This window comes from Astyanax mexicanus, chromosome 1 (assembly GCF_023375975.1).
Source record: "Astyanax mexicanus isolate ESR-SI-001 chromosome 1, AstMex3_surface, whole genome shotgun sequence".
Classification (NCBI taxonomy): domain Eukaryota; kingdom Metazoa; phylum Chordata; class Actinopteri; order Characiformes; family Acestrorhamphidae; genus Astyanax; species Astyanax mexicanus.
Genome location: NC_064408.1, coordinates 73,659,455 through 73,678,327, shown reverse-complemented (window position 1 = coordinate 73,678,327; position 18,873 = coordinate 73,659,455). Strand labels below are relative to the sequence as shown.

General features: G+C 37.2%; 1 protein-coding gene across 2 annotated transcripts in view; it reads left to right on the top strand.

Moving 5' to 3' along the window:
* Positions 1–18,873, top strand: part of LOC103022574 (MAM domain-containing glycosylphosphatidylinositol anchor protein 2) — a 273,753-nt gene that overhangs the window by 243,603 nt on the left and 11,277 nt on the right. For both annotated transcript variants that reach the window (XM_049483026.1, XM_007230730.4), the window contains exons 12-14: positions 3,325–3,345; positions 5,160–5,315; positions 12,552–12,713. In XM_049483026.1, coding sequence (XP_049338983.1) covers positions 3,325–3,345; positions 5,160–5,315; positions 12,552–12,713 — 339 coding nt within the window. The remainder of the gene's footprint in view (positions 1–3,324; positions 3,346–5,159; positions 5,316–12,551; positions 12,714–18,873) is intronic.

Genomic DNA, 18,873 nt, shown 5'->3' with positions numbered 1-18,873 from the left:
TAGTGATCTTTAAGAGCACAAGAGGACAGGAAAGATGTGGGAGTCTTAGCTTTTTGTGTTTTTTCTGACTTAAGAGCTTTAAGATATGATAATGGAATGTGCATTTTAAAGTCTACTCCGTTTTATCCCTCATAATCTTGACAATAAATCTTTCTATCTCTCTCTCTCTCTTTCTCTCTCTCTCTTTGTCACTCTTTCTCTCTCTCTCTCTCTGTCTCTCTCTCTCCCTCTGTCTTGTGATGTGTCTAAAAAGGCCTTGTATGGAGCTTGTGTCAAAGTTCTCCATAAAGACAATCTCTCTGGTCTCAAGGAGTCAAAATGGTCAGGGTTGTTGGCACCAGGCTCTTCTCCACGAGGTTGCTGGAGATCCCTATACAAACCTCCAATAGAAAAACGCACTGCAGATTTGCAGTGGAGGATTGTGCATGGGGCTGTGGCTACGAACAGACACATAGCGCACATTGACCCCACTACAGGAAAGCAGTGTCCCTTCTGCAGCAGTGAGGAGACTGTTGAGCACTTGTTTTTAAGGTGTACTCGGCTCTCAGGGATGCTAGCCCTGCTGAAGCTGTGGTGCAGTGCTCTTGGCGTGTTGTGGTCAGACACTCTTTATGTGTTTGGTCCTAAGTATGTGGCTGCTAATAAGGAAAAGATCTGCCTGATCAATTTCTTGATTGGTCAGAGCAAACTTGCAGTATGGCTTTCCCGAAAGAATAAACTCCAGGGGAGCGGGACACTGGACCCCGAGCTGCTGCTGAGAACAGCAGTAAAGTCCAGGCTCAGGGTGGAATATGCCTTTTTTAAGTTGACTCACAATATGCTGATTTTTAACCGAGTGTGGGGGCAGAATGAGGTTTTATGTGTTCCTAATGAGGAGATTTTGGATTTATCTTTTTAACATTTTTTTGCTTTTTGTTTTTGTTATTTTTGTGGGGTTTAAGCATCATATTTGAGACTTTTTGAATTTTATGGGCAGTTTGTAGAATGGTTTGTGTTTCTGTTTTTCATGTTGTGATATTAAAGTGAGGTTTAAAAGTCTCTCTCTGTCTTTCTCTGCCTCTCTCTTTCTCTGTCTCTCTCTCTTTCTCTCTGTCTCTCTCTGTCTCTCTCTGTCTCTCTCTTTCTCTCCCTCTCTCTTTCTCTCTCTCTGTCTCTCTGTCTCTTTCTTTCTCTCTCTCTCTTTCTTTCTGTCTCTCTCTCTCTTTCTCTCTCTCTCTGTCTCTCTCTCTGTTTCTCCCTCTGTCTCTCTCTCTGTCTCTCTCTGTTTCTCTCTCTGTGTCTCTCTCTCTCTGTCTCTCTCTGTTTCTCTCTCTGTCTCTGTCTCCCTCTCTCTGTCTCTCTCTCTCTCTCTCTCTCTCTCTCTCCATTATCCTGCAAGACAGATAGATAGGAGCTATGGATCTTTACCAATATTCTTTTACACGTGTTTGCTTTTGGAGAATGATTTGTTATTAGCTGGTTTAATCGAGTGGATTAAAATCAATTCTTTCCATGCGCTAAAGCATTTCATAAATCATGCCACGGTAACAAAGTTTTGGGGTTAAGCTGATGTACCGCATTTATTCAGCGTGGCAGGAATCGATCATTAAAAAGCCCATGCATCTTCTTGACAGCATAGATTGTATTTACTCTGTGAAAGAAATTACTGCGGGCTATCTGACTTATTGAAACAAACAGCGTTTTGTACCCTTGACCTTTAGCTTGTTTTCTATGGATGTAGCCCTCTTATATTATCAATGGGAACTGTATATTGAGCAGTAACTACTTTGAAATGCATGAGTGTGCCCTTGCAACTACAGAGTGCAGATATGCTTCCAAGTGTGTGTGTGTGTGTGTGTGTGTGTGTGTGTGTGCTGTATATTCTGGTTTGTGCACAGAATAGAACTGGATTACTACCATCAGGAAATCATAACATTTTTTATTCATTATGATAATTCAGCGCTTCACGGATCAGGCAAGCTCAGTCCTCAGCAAAGAAATTGTTCTGTATTAATTTGTGAATAACAACAATCTACTCATACAGTGGTCAATGGACTGGTGAAAAGATGTACTCCAGATCTAATTAGCAATGCCAAATTTGCCCTATATATAGAACAACTGTTACTCTCTAAGTTATTCTCAACATATGCTGCTGCACCATGAGCCATAATGAATATATTTATCTTCTTTATTTCTGTCCACAGCTACTCTAATAAATAGTTTTAGGTGCTCGTAACTGTGCTCTTGTAAATATTTGTAGGCTGTTTATCATAATTCATAAAGTACTCCTAGACTGTGGACCTTGTACTGTGAGTGATTAAAGTTGGAATGAGACGTTATGTTATGTTACACAGTGATTAGTACAGATTTTATGTGGCTTTCTTTGAAATGCTTCGTTATTGTCTGTAGGCTTAGATTGGTTTTATTTAGCCGTTTTCTCCTATTTTTTTATTGCCTCATTACAGTAGTTTATGGAGCTTATTATTGGATCTTTGTATGATTACATCACACTGTGATCATGCTCACTTAAATTATATAAAGCTCTGGAAAAACTTAAGAGAACATTTCAGTTTCTGAATCAGTTTCTCTGATTGTGTTGTTTATAGATATGTGTTACATTGTAGTTTTATTCTATAAACTACCGACTACATTTCTCCCAAATTCCAAATAAAAATATTAAGTCATTTAGGGCATTTATTTGCAGAAAATGAGAAATGACTGAAATAACAAAAAAGATGCAGATTGCAAACAAAATATATTTATAAAGTTTTAATCAATATTTAGTGAAATAACCCTAATTTTTAATCACAGTTTTCATGCATCTTGGCATGTTCTCCTCCACCAGTCTTACACACTGCTTTTGGATAACTTTTTGCCTCTCCTGGTGCAAAAATTTAAGCAGTTCATCTTGGTTTGATGGCTTGTGATCATCCATCAACCTCTTGATTATATTTCAGAGGTTTTCAATTTGGTAAAATCAAAGAAACTCATAATTTTTAAATGGTCTCTTTTTTCAGATATAGGCATGAGTAAATGCAGCACACAGCAATGTGATAACTTGAGCGTGTGACTAGGGGAAAACTGTCTGTTTAATAAAAAAAAATAATGAGTCATGTAGCACTAAGAAATTCTGACATTCTGAATGATTTTTTTCTGGTGAGACTGAGTGTGCTAACTCATTAATGTAAATAATATTTTAATATATTTATTTTAATACATTCAAACTTTTAAGACTGCCTGAGAATTGAAGCTATTTATTAAAAGTTTGATAACTGTTTCAGCGTTGTTCCAAATAGTTGCTAAAGATGAATTAAGTGTGTTTTCTCTTTTTTGTTCTCTCTGCAGCTCCCATTAACCCACATCTGAGTGAGTATTCATTTCTGTCTTTCTGGAAAAATATATGTGCTGAATATGGCATGCTGTTTGTTAGCTTTCTGTTTGTCATATCTGTTTGTAAAAACCCTGCACTCTAAAAAATAACGGTGCTACAATATGTTGTGTTGTATTAATGAGGTAGAAGAACCTTTTAGCCTGTAAAGAATCATATTTCTATGAAATGTGTGAACAGGAAGAACCTTTAAAACACCTTTAAAAAGAGCTTTTATATCATGATAAATCTTATTCATGTTCATATATCCTACAAAAAAAAAAAATGTATGTTACCAAAATGATTGCTGAAAAAAACACTTATAATCATACCTGTCAAGTCTCCAGTTTTTGCCGGGAAACTACTGTATTTTACCCCTCTTTCTCGCCGTCCTCCTATATTCCTATATTAGTATTTTCCTGTATTTTATTATAATATAAAAAGACATTCCTGTCCCTCGTCACACTGAAATTTCACTAACTAATATTGCGAAAACTGTTTTAGTTTCAGTTCTCGCGAGATTAGTGCCGTCAGCGGGAAAAAAACTGAAACAACAAATCAGAGAAATGGATGGATGCAAGGAGAGAGAGAGGGCATTCCTGTCAAAAAAAACACCATACTATAATAATACATCCTCATACACAGTATGTATGTTTGTATAATGTCATACATACACCACATGAGTGCATAGAATACCATTAATCACAATAAAATAAAATTCAATGTAAATACTATATATTAATTTAACCTCCAAAGACCCGAACTCTTGCATGGCATACATTTTTTATTTCTCTTTGCTATTTGGGCTAATTGGCACCTGATTTGTGTAAAAACAATGATGTGCAAAACTTTTATTTTGTGCCTAAACACAACTATATTTTTTTGCGCAAAGTGCAAAACAAAAGTAGAAACAACAATTGTGCCCCTTTGAGCAATATGGCTCATTTGAAGTGCTGCTTCAACACAAAACCATAACAAAGTAAAAAAAAAAAACATAAATATTTACTGTATTTAATGTTCGTTTAATTTTCTGAGCAAAATCAAAATGGTAACGTGTTAAACTCTTCAGCCACCATTAGATAACAGTAAAATGGCCTCATAAGAGGACACCAGGCCCTTGTTGAGCGAAATTTAGTGTTGAACCTTGGTTGGGCTGGTGGGACGGCTCGAAACGGGTGGCAGAAAAATTTTCTTTATTTTTAAATCCAAAACTTGACAGGTATGCTTAATAATAAAATGTATATTTTTAAGAGTGTGTAGATTAAGGTAAGGGTCTGCCTCCAACAACAATTTCTTCCTCTCGCCGCAAAATTCCAGCGCTAGCTTCTGGGTACCAGCTCCATCCTATCCTGCTTCTCTGAGTCTGGGCCAAAACCCCATTTAAATCCTCAGGCCTGAAGGTGGCAAAAGTCAAGAGCCCGCTCTCTTGCACTGTCTTAACCAGGAGCGAGACGCCTCTCTCACTGCTACCTGAGTAAAACCCAGCAGATCCCGCCTCTCTGAAGGTCACCACTCCACACTGCTCCCAGCTACGTTTTAATAAAATCAATGAATATTTATCGCGAGCAGCTCGAGTGGAATTTCAATACCTGCTCTGCGATGCTGAGAAAAAGGCGGACAGGCCTTTAAACTGTTTGCCAATGGCTGTGGCCAGTTATATCGATTGATTGTGTTGTAAGGGTTTTGTCAGTGTGTTTAGGAAGTTATACGTGATTAAGTTAGTCCCTGATCATCATCTCAAATGCTCCTTTGAACTTGTGGGCTGTGTTGGACTGTTTGGAGACTGGTGAAACTCTGTCTTTGTGTTTCTTAGGGGAATTTCACTGCAGTTTCGAGGAGGAGCCCATGTGCATGTTCACTCAGGACAAGAACGACAACTTCGACTGGACCAGACACAGCGCTGCCACACGAGACACCAAATACACCCCCAACACAGGGCCTAGCGGAGACCGCGCTGGATCTAAACAGGGTACGTGTGAATGTACTAATCTAAAGATAAAAGCATTGTGTTTTTTCAACCCAAGTCTAATTCATTCATGTTCACACTTCAGTACACATGGTATGATCTGACATGGCTACGCCCACAAATAATTTCAGTGGCCACTGATGATTTCAGGCTGTCTTTTTTTTTTTTTTTTAATTGCCTTTTCGAGGTGTTGTGATGAATTTAAAAGGCCTTGCAAGGCTTGTTTAGGCGGTGTACCTTTCCTACTGGCTTCTGTCACCATATACTGCACCTGTCCTCACCACTTTACTCACCATCACTTTGTAGTCTTTTCAGCAGGCTACCTTCACCTTCATCTGTTTCCTTATTATTCAGTTTAACCTCTTAAAATGCAAGGATTTTTGTAATTTGTCTGCCCAATTTTACACCACTAAATCTTGAGGATTTCTATTCAAGCATTACATAAAAACCTTTCATGTTTGATAAGGAAAATTACTGAAAAGAGTAATTGTAATTGTAACAAAAAATATAAACAAATATTTAAGTAAATCTGCTAATGTCAAAATATAATAAATACAATCATAAAATTGTCTCTTTCCTAAACTTTATTTTAAAATGAGTATTTTCCTGAATACAAATCAAACAGTTCATGTCTTCCAAACCTATTATTTATTTATATTTGTCTAGTTTTTTTGTTTATTTTTAATGCAGAATTTGGGTTGATTCCTGTTACTGATCTGGAATTATTAGGTGGAGTATAAAGTGAACAGGCAGCTTCTCCAAGTGTCCTGTAGGAGATTTCAAAGAATATTAATAACTAATTTTACTGAAGAGAAAATAGGTTTTGTATTACCTACACATGTAGTCTGTATACAGGATAAGGCATTTTAAGGGGTTCTATGCTTGTCTAGCCTCAGTGTTAAAGACTGTAAGAGCATATTACAACTTACTCTACTGCTGAGTATGGCTGCAGTTGAATGCTACAGGGATCGCTTGTGCACCAATACAGAATTATTCCATCATGTATTAAAATTAAAATTATAAATGGTTAAAATGTTATTTGAAATTATGTGAAGTCTGTAGTATTATTAACTTTATTAATGCAATTTAGTTTAGTTGGTTAAACAAATGAAACTAATTTGGCCGTGTCAGTACTGTATATACAACATGGACAGAGTGAGTAATTGATATAAGCTACTTTGAAGTAACTTACTGTATTTTTCGCACTTTAAGGCACACTTAAAATCCTTTAATTTTCCAAAAAATCGGAGTAAAGTATATTGAACTGTAACCTGTGCATTTATAACTGTGTTAAAACAAGCTTCTGGGGAGAAACTGCTAGCTTACCAGAACATTCAGAGTTCCTCAGTGTTGCACTTTCAGGCAGCATTTACCAGCGCTTACTGCAACAAGCGCTAGTGGTTAGCTGCTAATGCTAATGCTGCTACACCCAACCGTGAAAAAATTATAAATCTGTAAATCTATGCTCACTGTAAATAAAAAGAAGTGCTTTATTCACCCAAATAAACCGTTTTCGGGAGAGAAAACTTATAGATTAACATCCAGCACTCGTTGGACTTTAAAATATATATATTTTTAAGAACTACAGTTTTGTTTACTTAGCTTAGCTTTATTTTAATTAGTTTCCCACCCACCACCACCACCACCCAGTGGCAAGATCTGCTGCCTTAGAAGGAAAGCATGACGACACCCCTGTTCCTTACTAGTGTCGCATAATGTGCCTTATAATCTGGTGCAACTAATAGTTCTAGCTTGTGCTACCTTAATGTTTTAGGATAATATTGTGAATGTGAGTTGGGTTGTCCAAATGCAGTTCTGTTTTTTGATGCACAAGAGTTTTTTGTTTAGTTCCAAAAAGATAGGTTCATGTTGGGGAAAGCATTTTTTTTTTTGTATCTGCAGCAGACAAAAAGTTTTTTTCCTCTGATCCTCTTGTAGACTGGCCAGTGGTGATTGTAAGAATATCATAAGGATGCTTTTAAGGTTTCTTCAGCAGTCATTAGGGTTTCTTGCTCTGTTTCTTGTAGGAATAGGCAGTGATTATTCTAGCTCTGTTTAAATAGAGGGCCACTGGGAGGCCACTGCAATTTTAGGGGGTCCAGAAACCCGAACAAAATGTGTTATTAGCAAAAATGGCCCAGCATGTTCACACAAATATTACACTGACATCGGCTTAACTGCTGTTTTCTGACTGCATGCTACTCGCTATTGTCTCCTAGATGAGTACACAGAAGAGTTCTAAACAGCCAAGCACAAGAAAGCCACCAAGAGTAGCCTGTGCCACCCCTGTGGTTATGCCACCGAGGCCCGGGATGCATTTAAATAAAGTAATCAGCGACTCTGAATACATTTTCAGCATTTAAATGCCATTCAACAGTTTAATTTGGACAGATTCCAGCTGTACACATAACATCGTGTGGTTCTCAAATGAAAATGGCCCCAACATGCAATAATGGTTTGGAAAATAACTTGAAACTGAAAAAAAAAATGCTTCCCAGTTACAACAGCGATTCAGTTTGACCTCCATTTATTGCCACGTCCACAAAGAGGCTTTTGATAGAGAGGGAAAGAGGAGGAGAGGGAGGGGGGGGGGGGAGTCTGGAGGGAGCATGCTGGTGATTGTGGCTTTTATGAGAAGGCAGCAGCAGCTGATGTTGTAAATAATACATTTGCTTTAATCATCCTAATGGCTCCAAACTGTCCAACATTTCATTACCATCAGAAGTCCTCCATGAGTTGTAATTATCCCATATCAAATTCAGCTAAAGAAATTCTATTTGATTTTGGCTGGAGGGCCTTCACTGCCTACCTTCCTCCTCCTGAACTCGGAGCAGAATGGTTTGAAGTGTCTCTGTAGTCCTGCTGGAGGGGAGTATGAGGCATCATGATTAATGCATCTGAAACGTGGTGCTATCACCAGAATTAATACTTCGAGCATACGCTGTATGGATTAGATCTAGGTTTCATGTATAGTAACGTGGTTCTGCTGGTCATGCTGAGCTTTATTTTCTAATTTTATTTAGCTGCGTGATCTTTCACTTTTAGATCATGAATGGATGTAACCGTACAAGCATTTTTATCATTTATATTTTTATTAGCAGCTGCAACATCTACTTTACTTTTTATCCCACGTTTCTCCCCCTTTTTTGCTATGCCCGTAATCCCACTCACACTTTTTAGCTGTGCTCCCCCTATCACTAGTGATTCCACAACACCAGGAGGGTGAAGACTAACATTAGTTAATCATCACAGCATCACAGCGCACTCGGAGAAAAGCGCAGCGACTTGGTTCCGATACATCAGCTCACAGATGCCTTGTGCTGATCAACATCACCCTTTAAGGTGATGTGGTGAGAGAGGGTGTCATCTACCAACCCAGAGAGATCAAGGCCAATTTTGCTCTCTCATGGCTCCCGCAGCTGATGGCAAGCTGCATGAGTGGGATTCAAACAATCTCCTGATCATAGTGGCAGTGCTTAGTCCGCTTGACCACCCAGCAGAGCCCAAGCAGTTGCAAAACTTACAAAGTGGAAAAACCAGTGGGAAATGTAGTTGTATAAGTTCTACAAGGAAGTCCTCCAATAATAACATCTAATAACATTGGATTTCTTAATTAATATTAAATTAGTGATAGATAACAATGTAAAATTATTCTTTGGCATAGGCTTTGTCATCAGCCCATGTCTGCAACATCTGGACCCTCTCAGATTCTGCCGTATATAGGAGGCAGGGGCGGAGCCAACCCCCGAGTAGCTGGTGGGACCAAATTGAAGGCAGTAGAGAGGAAGAAGGGGACACAAGACAGAATCTGTGAGCAGAAAAAGGTCTTATAAAGGTTTTATAAAAAGAGATGGAAGCTGCTGATTGGTTGAGATATGAGTGATGGGCAATGAAGAGTTTTCTGCTAGAACTAGCTCTGAATCTTACAGTTCTGGCATATCTATGTGTGGCATGCACAAAAAGGTGTGAAGTGGGACGGAAGTAGGCAAGGCAGGTTTATTTAGAGCTCTGGAAAAAAAAAAAGAGACCACTTAAAAATGATGAGTTTCTTTGATTTTACCAAATTGAAAACCTCTGGAATATAATCAAGAGAAAGATGGATGGTCACAAGCCATCAAACCAAGCTGAACTGCTTGAATTTTTGCAGCAGGAGTGGCATAACGATATCCAAAAGCAGTGTGTAAGACTGGTGGAGGAGAACATGCCAAGATGCATGAAAACTGTGATTAAAAACCAGGGTTATTCCACCAAATATTGATTTCTGGACTCTTAAAATTTTATGAATATGAACTTGTTTTCTTTGCACTGAAAGCTTTGCACTGCTTTTTTTTTTTGTTTGTTATTTTAGCCCTTTCTCATTTTCTGCAAATAAATGCTCTATAGGATAATATTTTGGAATAATTATTTTTTTTAGGAGAAATGTTGTCCGTAGTTTATAGAATAAAACAACAATGTTCATTTTGCTTAAACATATACCTATAAATAGCAAAATCAGAGAAACTGATTTAATCAGAAACTGAAGTGGTCTCTTCAGAGCTATATATAGTATGTTTCACACACAATCATATTTCAAAGTACTTCTCATGCACTAGTAAACATGTTGGTGAGATGGTAAATGATGGTATTCTCTGTCAATCATGTTCATCTGCCTTTCTCATCTTCAAAAATGCAGTGGCGCATCATGAAAGAGGCATTCATTTAGTGAGGCAGTGCCAAAAGCACTTCACGGCAGAGGTGAGTGAGGTGTATATGCGTGAAGTGCCAGCCCAAAGTGAGCATATATTTGGAAGTGTAAAGCACCCTCCTCGACTTGATGAAGTGAAGAGAGAGCAGCTAACAGTTTACATTAATGGAAGTTCGCCCAGTAAGGTGAGAGAGAGCTGCTGCGAGGTGCGGAGAGCGCTTCAGGGATGTCAGGCAGCAGGGAGGCCATGTGACAGTGCTCTTCCTCTAGCAGGTGAAGGAACAAATATTCTCTGCCGTCTCACCTTATCTCAGTACCTTCTGCTCAGTTTTCTCAAGATAATATACTCCATGACAGCTAAACCATCAGCCAATTCAGCAATGCTGAAGACAAACCTTGCAGCAAAGTTTTAAAGTCACAATTGGTTCAAGCTAAAAAAGACTGAATATGCAGTATGCAATTTCATATAGCTCTACAAATGCATGCTGTATGAGTAATATAATGTTAAAATCTCTCTCACACTCTCCTCCTTATGCTACACAAGATAATGAGTGTAATATAGTATACTATATAGTATAATAGCTTAATGGATACAACTTCCAATTATAGTTTATTATAATAGTTAATGATAATCACTCATTACTCATGGAATAGCTTTAAGAAAAAGAATACACCCTCCTCTGAAGTCATTGACTGTACAGTACAGCCAATCAAAAGTTTGGAAACGCCTCTTCTCATTCAATGTGTTTTCTTTCATTTTTTAGATTTTTTTCAATGTAAATTTAATATTGAAGATTATATTAAAGCTATGCAGGACACATGTGAAATTATTCTGTTTTCCTTCACGCTGTGAAGCTCCAGCTCATCCCAAATCACCATCTCAGTTGGGTTTAGGTCAGGAGATTAATTTGGAGGACAACCTCTTTTTTGTTTATTACATAAATATGTTAATAGTTTTCATGTCTTATTGTCAATAATAATCTACAATGTGGACAATCAATAGAATAAAGAAATAAAGAAAATCTTTAGTACATTATGTCTACCTAAACATAGTGAAATGTGACAGTAAATGTGCTTAATCTTGATCTGATTTCACAACATAAAAGTACCATACAGCTCTGGAAAAAATAAGAACCACTTAAAAATTCTTTGATTTTACCAAATTGAAAACCTCTGGAATATAATCAAGAGGTAGATGGATGATCACAAGCCATCAAACCACCAAGCTGAACTGCTTGAGTTTTTGCACCAGGAATAGCATGAAGTTATCCAAAAAGCAGTGTGTAAGACTGGTGGAGGAGATCATGCCAAGATGCATGAAAACTGTGATTAAAAACCAGTGTTATTCCACCAAATATTGATTTCTGAACTCTTACAACTTTATGAATATGAACTTGTTTTCTTTGCATTATTTGAGGTCTGAAAGTTCTGCATCTTTTTATTATTTCAGCCATTTTTCATTTTCTGTAAATAAATGCCCTAAATTACAATATTTGTATTTGGAATTTGGGAGAAATGTTGTTAATTTCTCTCAAACATTTACCTATAAATAACAAAATCAGAGAAATTAATTCTGATTTTTTTCCAGAGCTGTATATGTTATATATAACTACAATAAGTGCAATTGACAATAGACAATAAATATAATAAATACAAGTATGTACATGTGTGATTGGGTGCTATACTAAGAGTATACTTGTGAATATGTAGTGCATTAATTTTTAATTGTGTGTATAAATAGAAGAGATCAGCAGATTGAGGTAAAGGTATAGTAAAGGAAGCTTTACAGTCCTTCATAACATTATGTGTTTGCCTTCTAGACAGGGATTAGACCTATTCATAGACTATATTTTCCTTTCAAAGGAAAATCTTTATGCAAAATGCTGTGTAGTCCAAGACTAAGCTTAATCCCTGTCTGGGAAACTGCCAATAACTTTTTTTATGGCACAATCTATGACAAAAAGCTGTCTGATAGAGAGATTAAAAAATGCTTCCTGTTCTCTGTGGGCATGTTTTAATCCCACAGATCAGTTTTGAACATCTATTACCTGCTTTCACGTAAAAAGCATTTTTAATGATATGAATTAACATTATATTTTTATAGACATTAGAATATTTGTAATAATGTGTATTAATGTTGTGTAAACTTTTTTTTTGCTTAAAGGCAACCAAAATGCTTGTGACCCAATCTCTTTTGAATCGTATACATTTATTACTCACTGCGTTTAATCTACAGTAATGTGTTTGCCATACATAACTGTACAGAATGTTAATAGAACTTACCTTAAATGTTGAATTAATATATTGATTGCTGGTATTTTAGTAAGTAGTTGTGTTTAGGTATTTATAATAATCTGTATATGTATTTATAGTAATATCAGTGTTCAAGTGGGGACATGTATTTCAGTACATAGGTGAAGGATGCAGTAAAGATTTCACAGAAAGTACAATATGCTCTTACTTGTCCAACAGTGCAAACTAGCTATGTGGATCTAATTCATCATTCCAAAGATACAAAGATGTTAACTCCTTACTTTATTTTTTGTCATTGATAGGTTTCTACATGTACATAGAGACCTCCAGACCTCGTAAAGATGGAGAGAAGGCCAGGCTGCTGAGCCCCACCTTCAACGTGGCCCCTAAAAATCCTTATGGCATCACCAACCCTCCTGCGTACTGCTTTGGCTTTTATTACCACATGTATGGAAAACATATCGGTAAGTGAGAGAGTCATGAATTGCACTAGTGTCTAGATTAGAGTGTCTAGTACATTCTGATTGTACTAGAATGTAAATAAGTATTTATTGAAGAAAATAAACTAAAACAAAGAGAACAAACTAAAACTAAACACATGGTTTAATATGTGTTAGCTTAAAAATCAAAACTAACATAATGCTGAATGTTTCGAAAACTTAAAACACAATGACAGAGAAATACATAACATGAACATGAACATGAAACAGAGCCAGACAAAAACTGACACAAAACACAGAACTAGGTGATATACTCTGAATTTGTCAGGACACATTTGTAAATGATAGCAAGCTGGCAGGGCTACACTGATGAAGAGGTGGAGACAAAAGTGGACACATATGTGGCATTCCAAAACGGGCTGCCTTTCTCAGACGTTACATCATGAAGTGCTGTTCTAATTAAAGGACGCAACTGATGTATCCTTTGCAGCCCTCCACTACCAACAGTTTCCTGTCAAAGCTCTGGAACACAGTTAATTTTAAAATGATTTAGTAATAATTCAGTTATTATCTCAAATATCTCAAAGTTTTCTGTGAATAAACAAAAAAGCACACAAGTTTTACATTTTAAATAGTGCTGGGCGATTTTCCTGATTAATTTGGTTAATTCAGATTACAGTTTTAATGCGATTTTCAAAATGGAGTAATCACGATTTTACATACAGATATTTTATCTTTTTAATCTAAAATATCCGAAAACGCTACTCATTTCTGAAGTGTTTATCTTTCTGACCCTGGTTACCGGTGCCTCCCACAGACTAACACACGCATATTTTTTTTCCAATCTGAGGACTGAGCTGGTACTGAAAAAGGTCCAGCACTGTTCCAGCACTTTCCACACAATATAAAACATATATTTATCTAGAAACAAATCCTACACTTTCTAAAAAAATTTCAGCATCATTGCTCTCCGCTGAGGATACATGATTAATTGTGGAAAACAATAATAGTCACTCCTTCAAAGTTTCTTTCGTGATATGTTTAGGGTGTTATTTCTCAATTTTCAGTCACAGACCCGTATTCTGAAGTATAATCCAGTGTTCGTTAGTGTGTGAGTTACTTCCAGGCTGTGTAGACATGAAGTCAGGGTGTGATATGAACGTATGGGCTAGTAAACAATGTTTTGAATCATTGATTCACTTAAAAACAAATCCATTTTTTACAGGTAAACCTAGTTTTGAACCATTTCTTTGTCACTTGTAGTTTAGATGTTTTGTAGGGGGGAAATAATCAATTATAATCGAAAATCAGATTTTTTGTGAATTTTTTTTTTAGGCCATAATCGCCCAGCACTAATTTTACAGTCAGGACTCAAGTGATGCCTCATTAGACTGTTCTACATATGTGACCAGTAAGTTACTGAGAAGTCTTCATAGGACAGTCCTACTAAGGACCCTACCAAGGTCCTACCTGAACTCAGATTAGACTTTGAATGGAGCTAAAGACCAACACAAACAGAGACATTTGCTTAAAAGAAGTTGCAGACCGAAACAACAGCATGCAGACGGGTAATGACTGTCACAGTGAGATACAAAAAAACAAAACAGAAAAAAAAAACAAGGGCAGGACAGACATAGGGGCGGAGCCTGACCGTGAGCTCGCTCTCAGACTTCTCCATGACAGGTCTGTGACAGGTTCTTCTCCAGCACACAGTAATAACAGCAGGACCACAAACCACCGGGAGAATCTAGCGGAGTAAATGACTGTACATTACATTACATTACAGGGCATTTAGCTGACGCTCTTATCCAGAGCGACTTACAATTATTTTTATTCCTATTACAGAGTTGGGCCAATGTAGTGTTAGGAGTCTTGCCCAAGGACTCTTATTGGTGTAGCACAGCATAGTCACCCAGACCTGGAATTGAACCCCAGTCTCCCACATGGTAGCTCACTGGCAGGTGGTGGTGTTATTCACTGCACCACACCAAACACTCTGTAAAGACACATCTTTTCCGACAGGCTCTTAGAGCAGGCCCACATAACTGTACCATTAATATGACAAGTTGCCAGGCTAGATAGTTTATGTCAGCTTCTGGCATACTGTGTAATGGGGAGTGTAGCTGCACAGCCTGTAGCCAGTGGGTCTGACCTAAATCACTCCTGATAACATCACCGGATCCATTCCTGTCTCATGTGCGGAAACGCAGCCGACACATGCGACTGCTAATAGAGCAATAATGCAGCTGTGTCAGAACACATCCACTAATGCTGTAATAAGGTGAATACAGTACTGTCTTCCCTGTTCAGGCCATAGTGGTTACTGTCCTCCTGCCTCCGCGTATTTTTCTCCACCGCTGCTCTCGCTTTAACTACTCAGAGCTGAGAGCACTTTCTCCGGGCTGCTATCCTCGCCTCTCCCTCAAGTGGGAATATGTGTTTCTTCCAGTGAGGGGAGAGATTGGATCTGGAGCAGGCGAAACTGTAGACTCCCCGCCGTGATATCTGTCATGTCATTCAGTCCAGGGGGAGGTTTTTGCCATCTCCATCTGATGCCGTCCATTGTGCCGTGGCCTTTGCGCCTGTCCCTGCGCCTCGCCGCTCGCATTGCTGCTAATGCCCCTGCGCCACGAGCACCGCCATCAGGCATGACTAACCGAGGAATTTGCCGACTTGAGAGAGAACACACTGGAGCCGCGGGACTTTCTTGTGAAAGGGCAAAGGCTGCCTCTTACACGGCTGTTTTCATGTGGGATTTTTCACATGCTGTGCTTGTATAAAGATGTTATTACACAGGCTGTAATATTTTATTTCTCTGTGAAAGTGAATGGAAATGACTACTTGAAAAAAGCTGCGCTTACACATTTTGAAACTCAAGAAGTCTGAACTCAGTGCCTTTAACAGCTTCAGAAGATTCTCACTCATACCATTGCTGTCCAATATAAAATATGTATCTCCAAAACAGTTACTTTACAGGAACGAGATAAAACTCTAACTTTCAGTGGAAGTCAATCTAAAATGAGTTTTTTCAGGTCATTTTAGGAACTTCTTCTGGTCCTTTTATCAAGAAATTATAAATTGACATACAGCTCTGAAAAAAAATGAGAGACCACCTAAAAATGATGAGTTTCTTTGATTTTACCAAATTGAAAACCTCTGGAATATAATTAAAAGGAACATGGATGATCACAAGCCATCAAACCAAACTGACCTGCTTGAATTTTTGCACCAGGAGTGGCATAAAGTTATCCAAAAGCAGCGTGTAAGACTGGTGTAGAAGAAACTGTGATTAAAAACCAGGGTTATTCCACCAAATATTGATTTCTGAACTCTTAAAACTTTATGAATATGAACTTGTTTTCTTTGCATTATTTGAGGTCTGAAAGCTCTGCATCTTTTTTTGTTATTTCAGCCATTTCTCATTTTCTGCAAATAAATGCTCTAAATGACAATATTTTTATTTGAAATTTGGGAGAAATGTTGTCTGTAGTTTATAGAATAAAACAACAATGTTCATTTTACTCAAACATATACCTCTAAATAACAAAATCAGAAAAACTAATTCAGAAACTGAATTGGTCTCTTCATTTTTTTAGAGATGTAGTTTAAGAGACAGTTTGTCTGTCCAAATTATGTAGTAACCTTAAAAAAAATCTAAAGTAGAGATACTTGTTTTTTTGTTGGTCAGCGATTATATATGTTCTATCCAAAGCATATTTGCACATATAAGAAGCTTGTCAGTTATTATTCACGTTAAGTATTCCTCTACAACCTCCAGCACATATTTACATGTCATCAGCAGCATGTAGCAGAAAGTGCTGCTTTTATCAGTGTGGAATGCTTTCAGTAGTATAAAAGCACTGACAAGTGTTTTTTTTTTTCCATCAGACAACCCATCACGTCAAATTCCAGCAGGTTAATGAATATAGAGATGGTGGGAAAAGAGCTGGTAAAAGGAATAAGCATTCACCACTCTTGTTATTATCACCATGCACAGGTTGTGTAGAGAATCAGTTTAAGCCTTTTGATTATAGTCAAAACTATTAAAAGCATTCTTCTCCTTACCATAGTTAGACTGCTGAATGTTGAAATATCAAAGAAATCTATATTACTTATATATATATATATATATATATATATATATATATATATATATATATATATATATATATATATATACATACTTTTTGTATAAGTGCCAAAAGCTCTCCAGGCAGCTTTTTCCCCCACAAACCCCCTCCTGTGAATTTTAAGCAGCAGTAATTACTATATATTACATATGTATTATATCTACTACACATTAGCTTCAAAGTAGGTAAAACATGTACAGCAGATATTGAATAAATATAATAACTTATTAATGTCTTTTAAGAGATTAATCATTGGCAAAATAGCAATTTTACAGCAGAATTTTTTTTTTTTCCATTTTTTTCATTTTCATTAGAAATCAGTGTAAAAAGATTTTATCCCAAGTCAGTTTGCAGCATTTCTATTAGCCCATTTATAATAAATAATTGAACAACTGCCAGATTTCAATTACAGAGATAAAGTTTTTGGACAAATAATATGTCAATGAACCAATTCATCACCTACTGAGCTTCCAAAGTTGCGTATGGAATTGTGGCTCACAAGCAGTATGTGAGAGCTGGATGAACATTTTTGTAGTTAAATAATATGCTTTTGCCATTCTGTCCTATTTCTGTGAAAACATAATTTGCAAATTTAAACATATTGTAAATCTGAACATATATTAAAAAAATATTTTGCTCTGAATACTCTTTTTCTACCAGTAAAATAACTTTTCTCAACATAAGTGTGATTACATGGTTGTCAGAATTTGCGCAGGCACTTCACTCATCATCATGCTCTCAGTGCCTGTAATATAGTGTCATTTTTAAGCATATACAGAATCTGTTGCATTGCAATTTAGTTTACATTAATGTTAAAAGTCAGTTTTATGCCTGTTAGTGCTTTTTAAACAATAATTATTTTAAAATGTAACTGATAATGCATAACACATTTCAAATTCCCTTTCCTGTTATTAGTTATTTTACATTGTAGTTAAAAAAAGGACCTAATAAATCAACTAAATAAAGTCTGGTTTAATTAAAGCACAATTAATTGAAGCCCTGTTGAAGTCTGTTACAAAGTACCGGTAAACCTGTCGTTGGGATATATTGTAACATTTATACCTGCACTACTTTAGCCTGATCTGTTCATGAACACTAGGTGCTGGAAATACAGTTTACCTTTTTATTGGTAGCAGAAAGTGTGCGGGGTTCTCGTGTAAAAAAACAAACAAAAGGTGTGTTCTCCAATCTTCTTTAATCATATTCATTCATTACTCGTTCCACTTACTGCATTTAATCTACAGTAATGCATTTGCAATATATAAATACATGGGATTTCTTCAGTTCAGGCTCAGGCCTGATGACAGAATGTGTAAAAATGAACACAGGAAATGAAACACATGGCTGCTGATTCTGCAGTGTAAAACTGAACGAATGTGTTTTTGTGAAAAATCACCAGAAACCCCAGTGTTTCTGTGGATGATCAGATGCGAGTGTGAGCTGGCAGAGAGGAGAAGTGAAATGCATGTGTGAACTCGCACTCACAGCCATTCGCACACAAAATCGCCGCCTCGGTGAATCACTGTGCCATTGTGGAGGTGCGTGTATTTTGATGGCAGACGTTAATTTTTCATAAATACTGGGCCTGTTTAATTGAACATTCATACATTCCTGTCACACACACACACACACGCCCAGAGAAACACTCTTACATTCACGCGAGAACATGCACTTTACTCCTGACTGAAGTGAGGCAGCTCGTGAGGGCTGACATTTCCAATTTAGGAGGCAGCGCCTCACATTTGTCCTGCTGGACTGAAAGGAAATCTATCAATGTTCCTCGCACCAGTCCACCTCCTACCTAGAGAAGAATTCCCCTCTTTGGGCCTTTTTTTTTTTTTTTTTTTTCTCTCTTTTTTGTGGCGAGTTCACCATGAGGAATGGCTCCACTGGAGTGTAACCTATTCTTTTATCTTTGTGTCTCGGCCTGGCATGAGAAATGTAGCTTTCCTCTCTCCTCCAAACCACTGGATGTTTGTAAAAAAAAATAAAAAATAAATAAAAAAAAAGACTGCACACAGTTCTGCTCTGCTTGATTGCAGTACAGAGCTCTC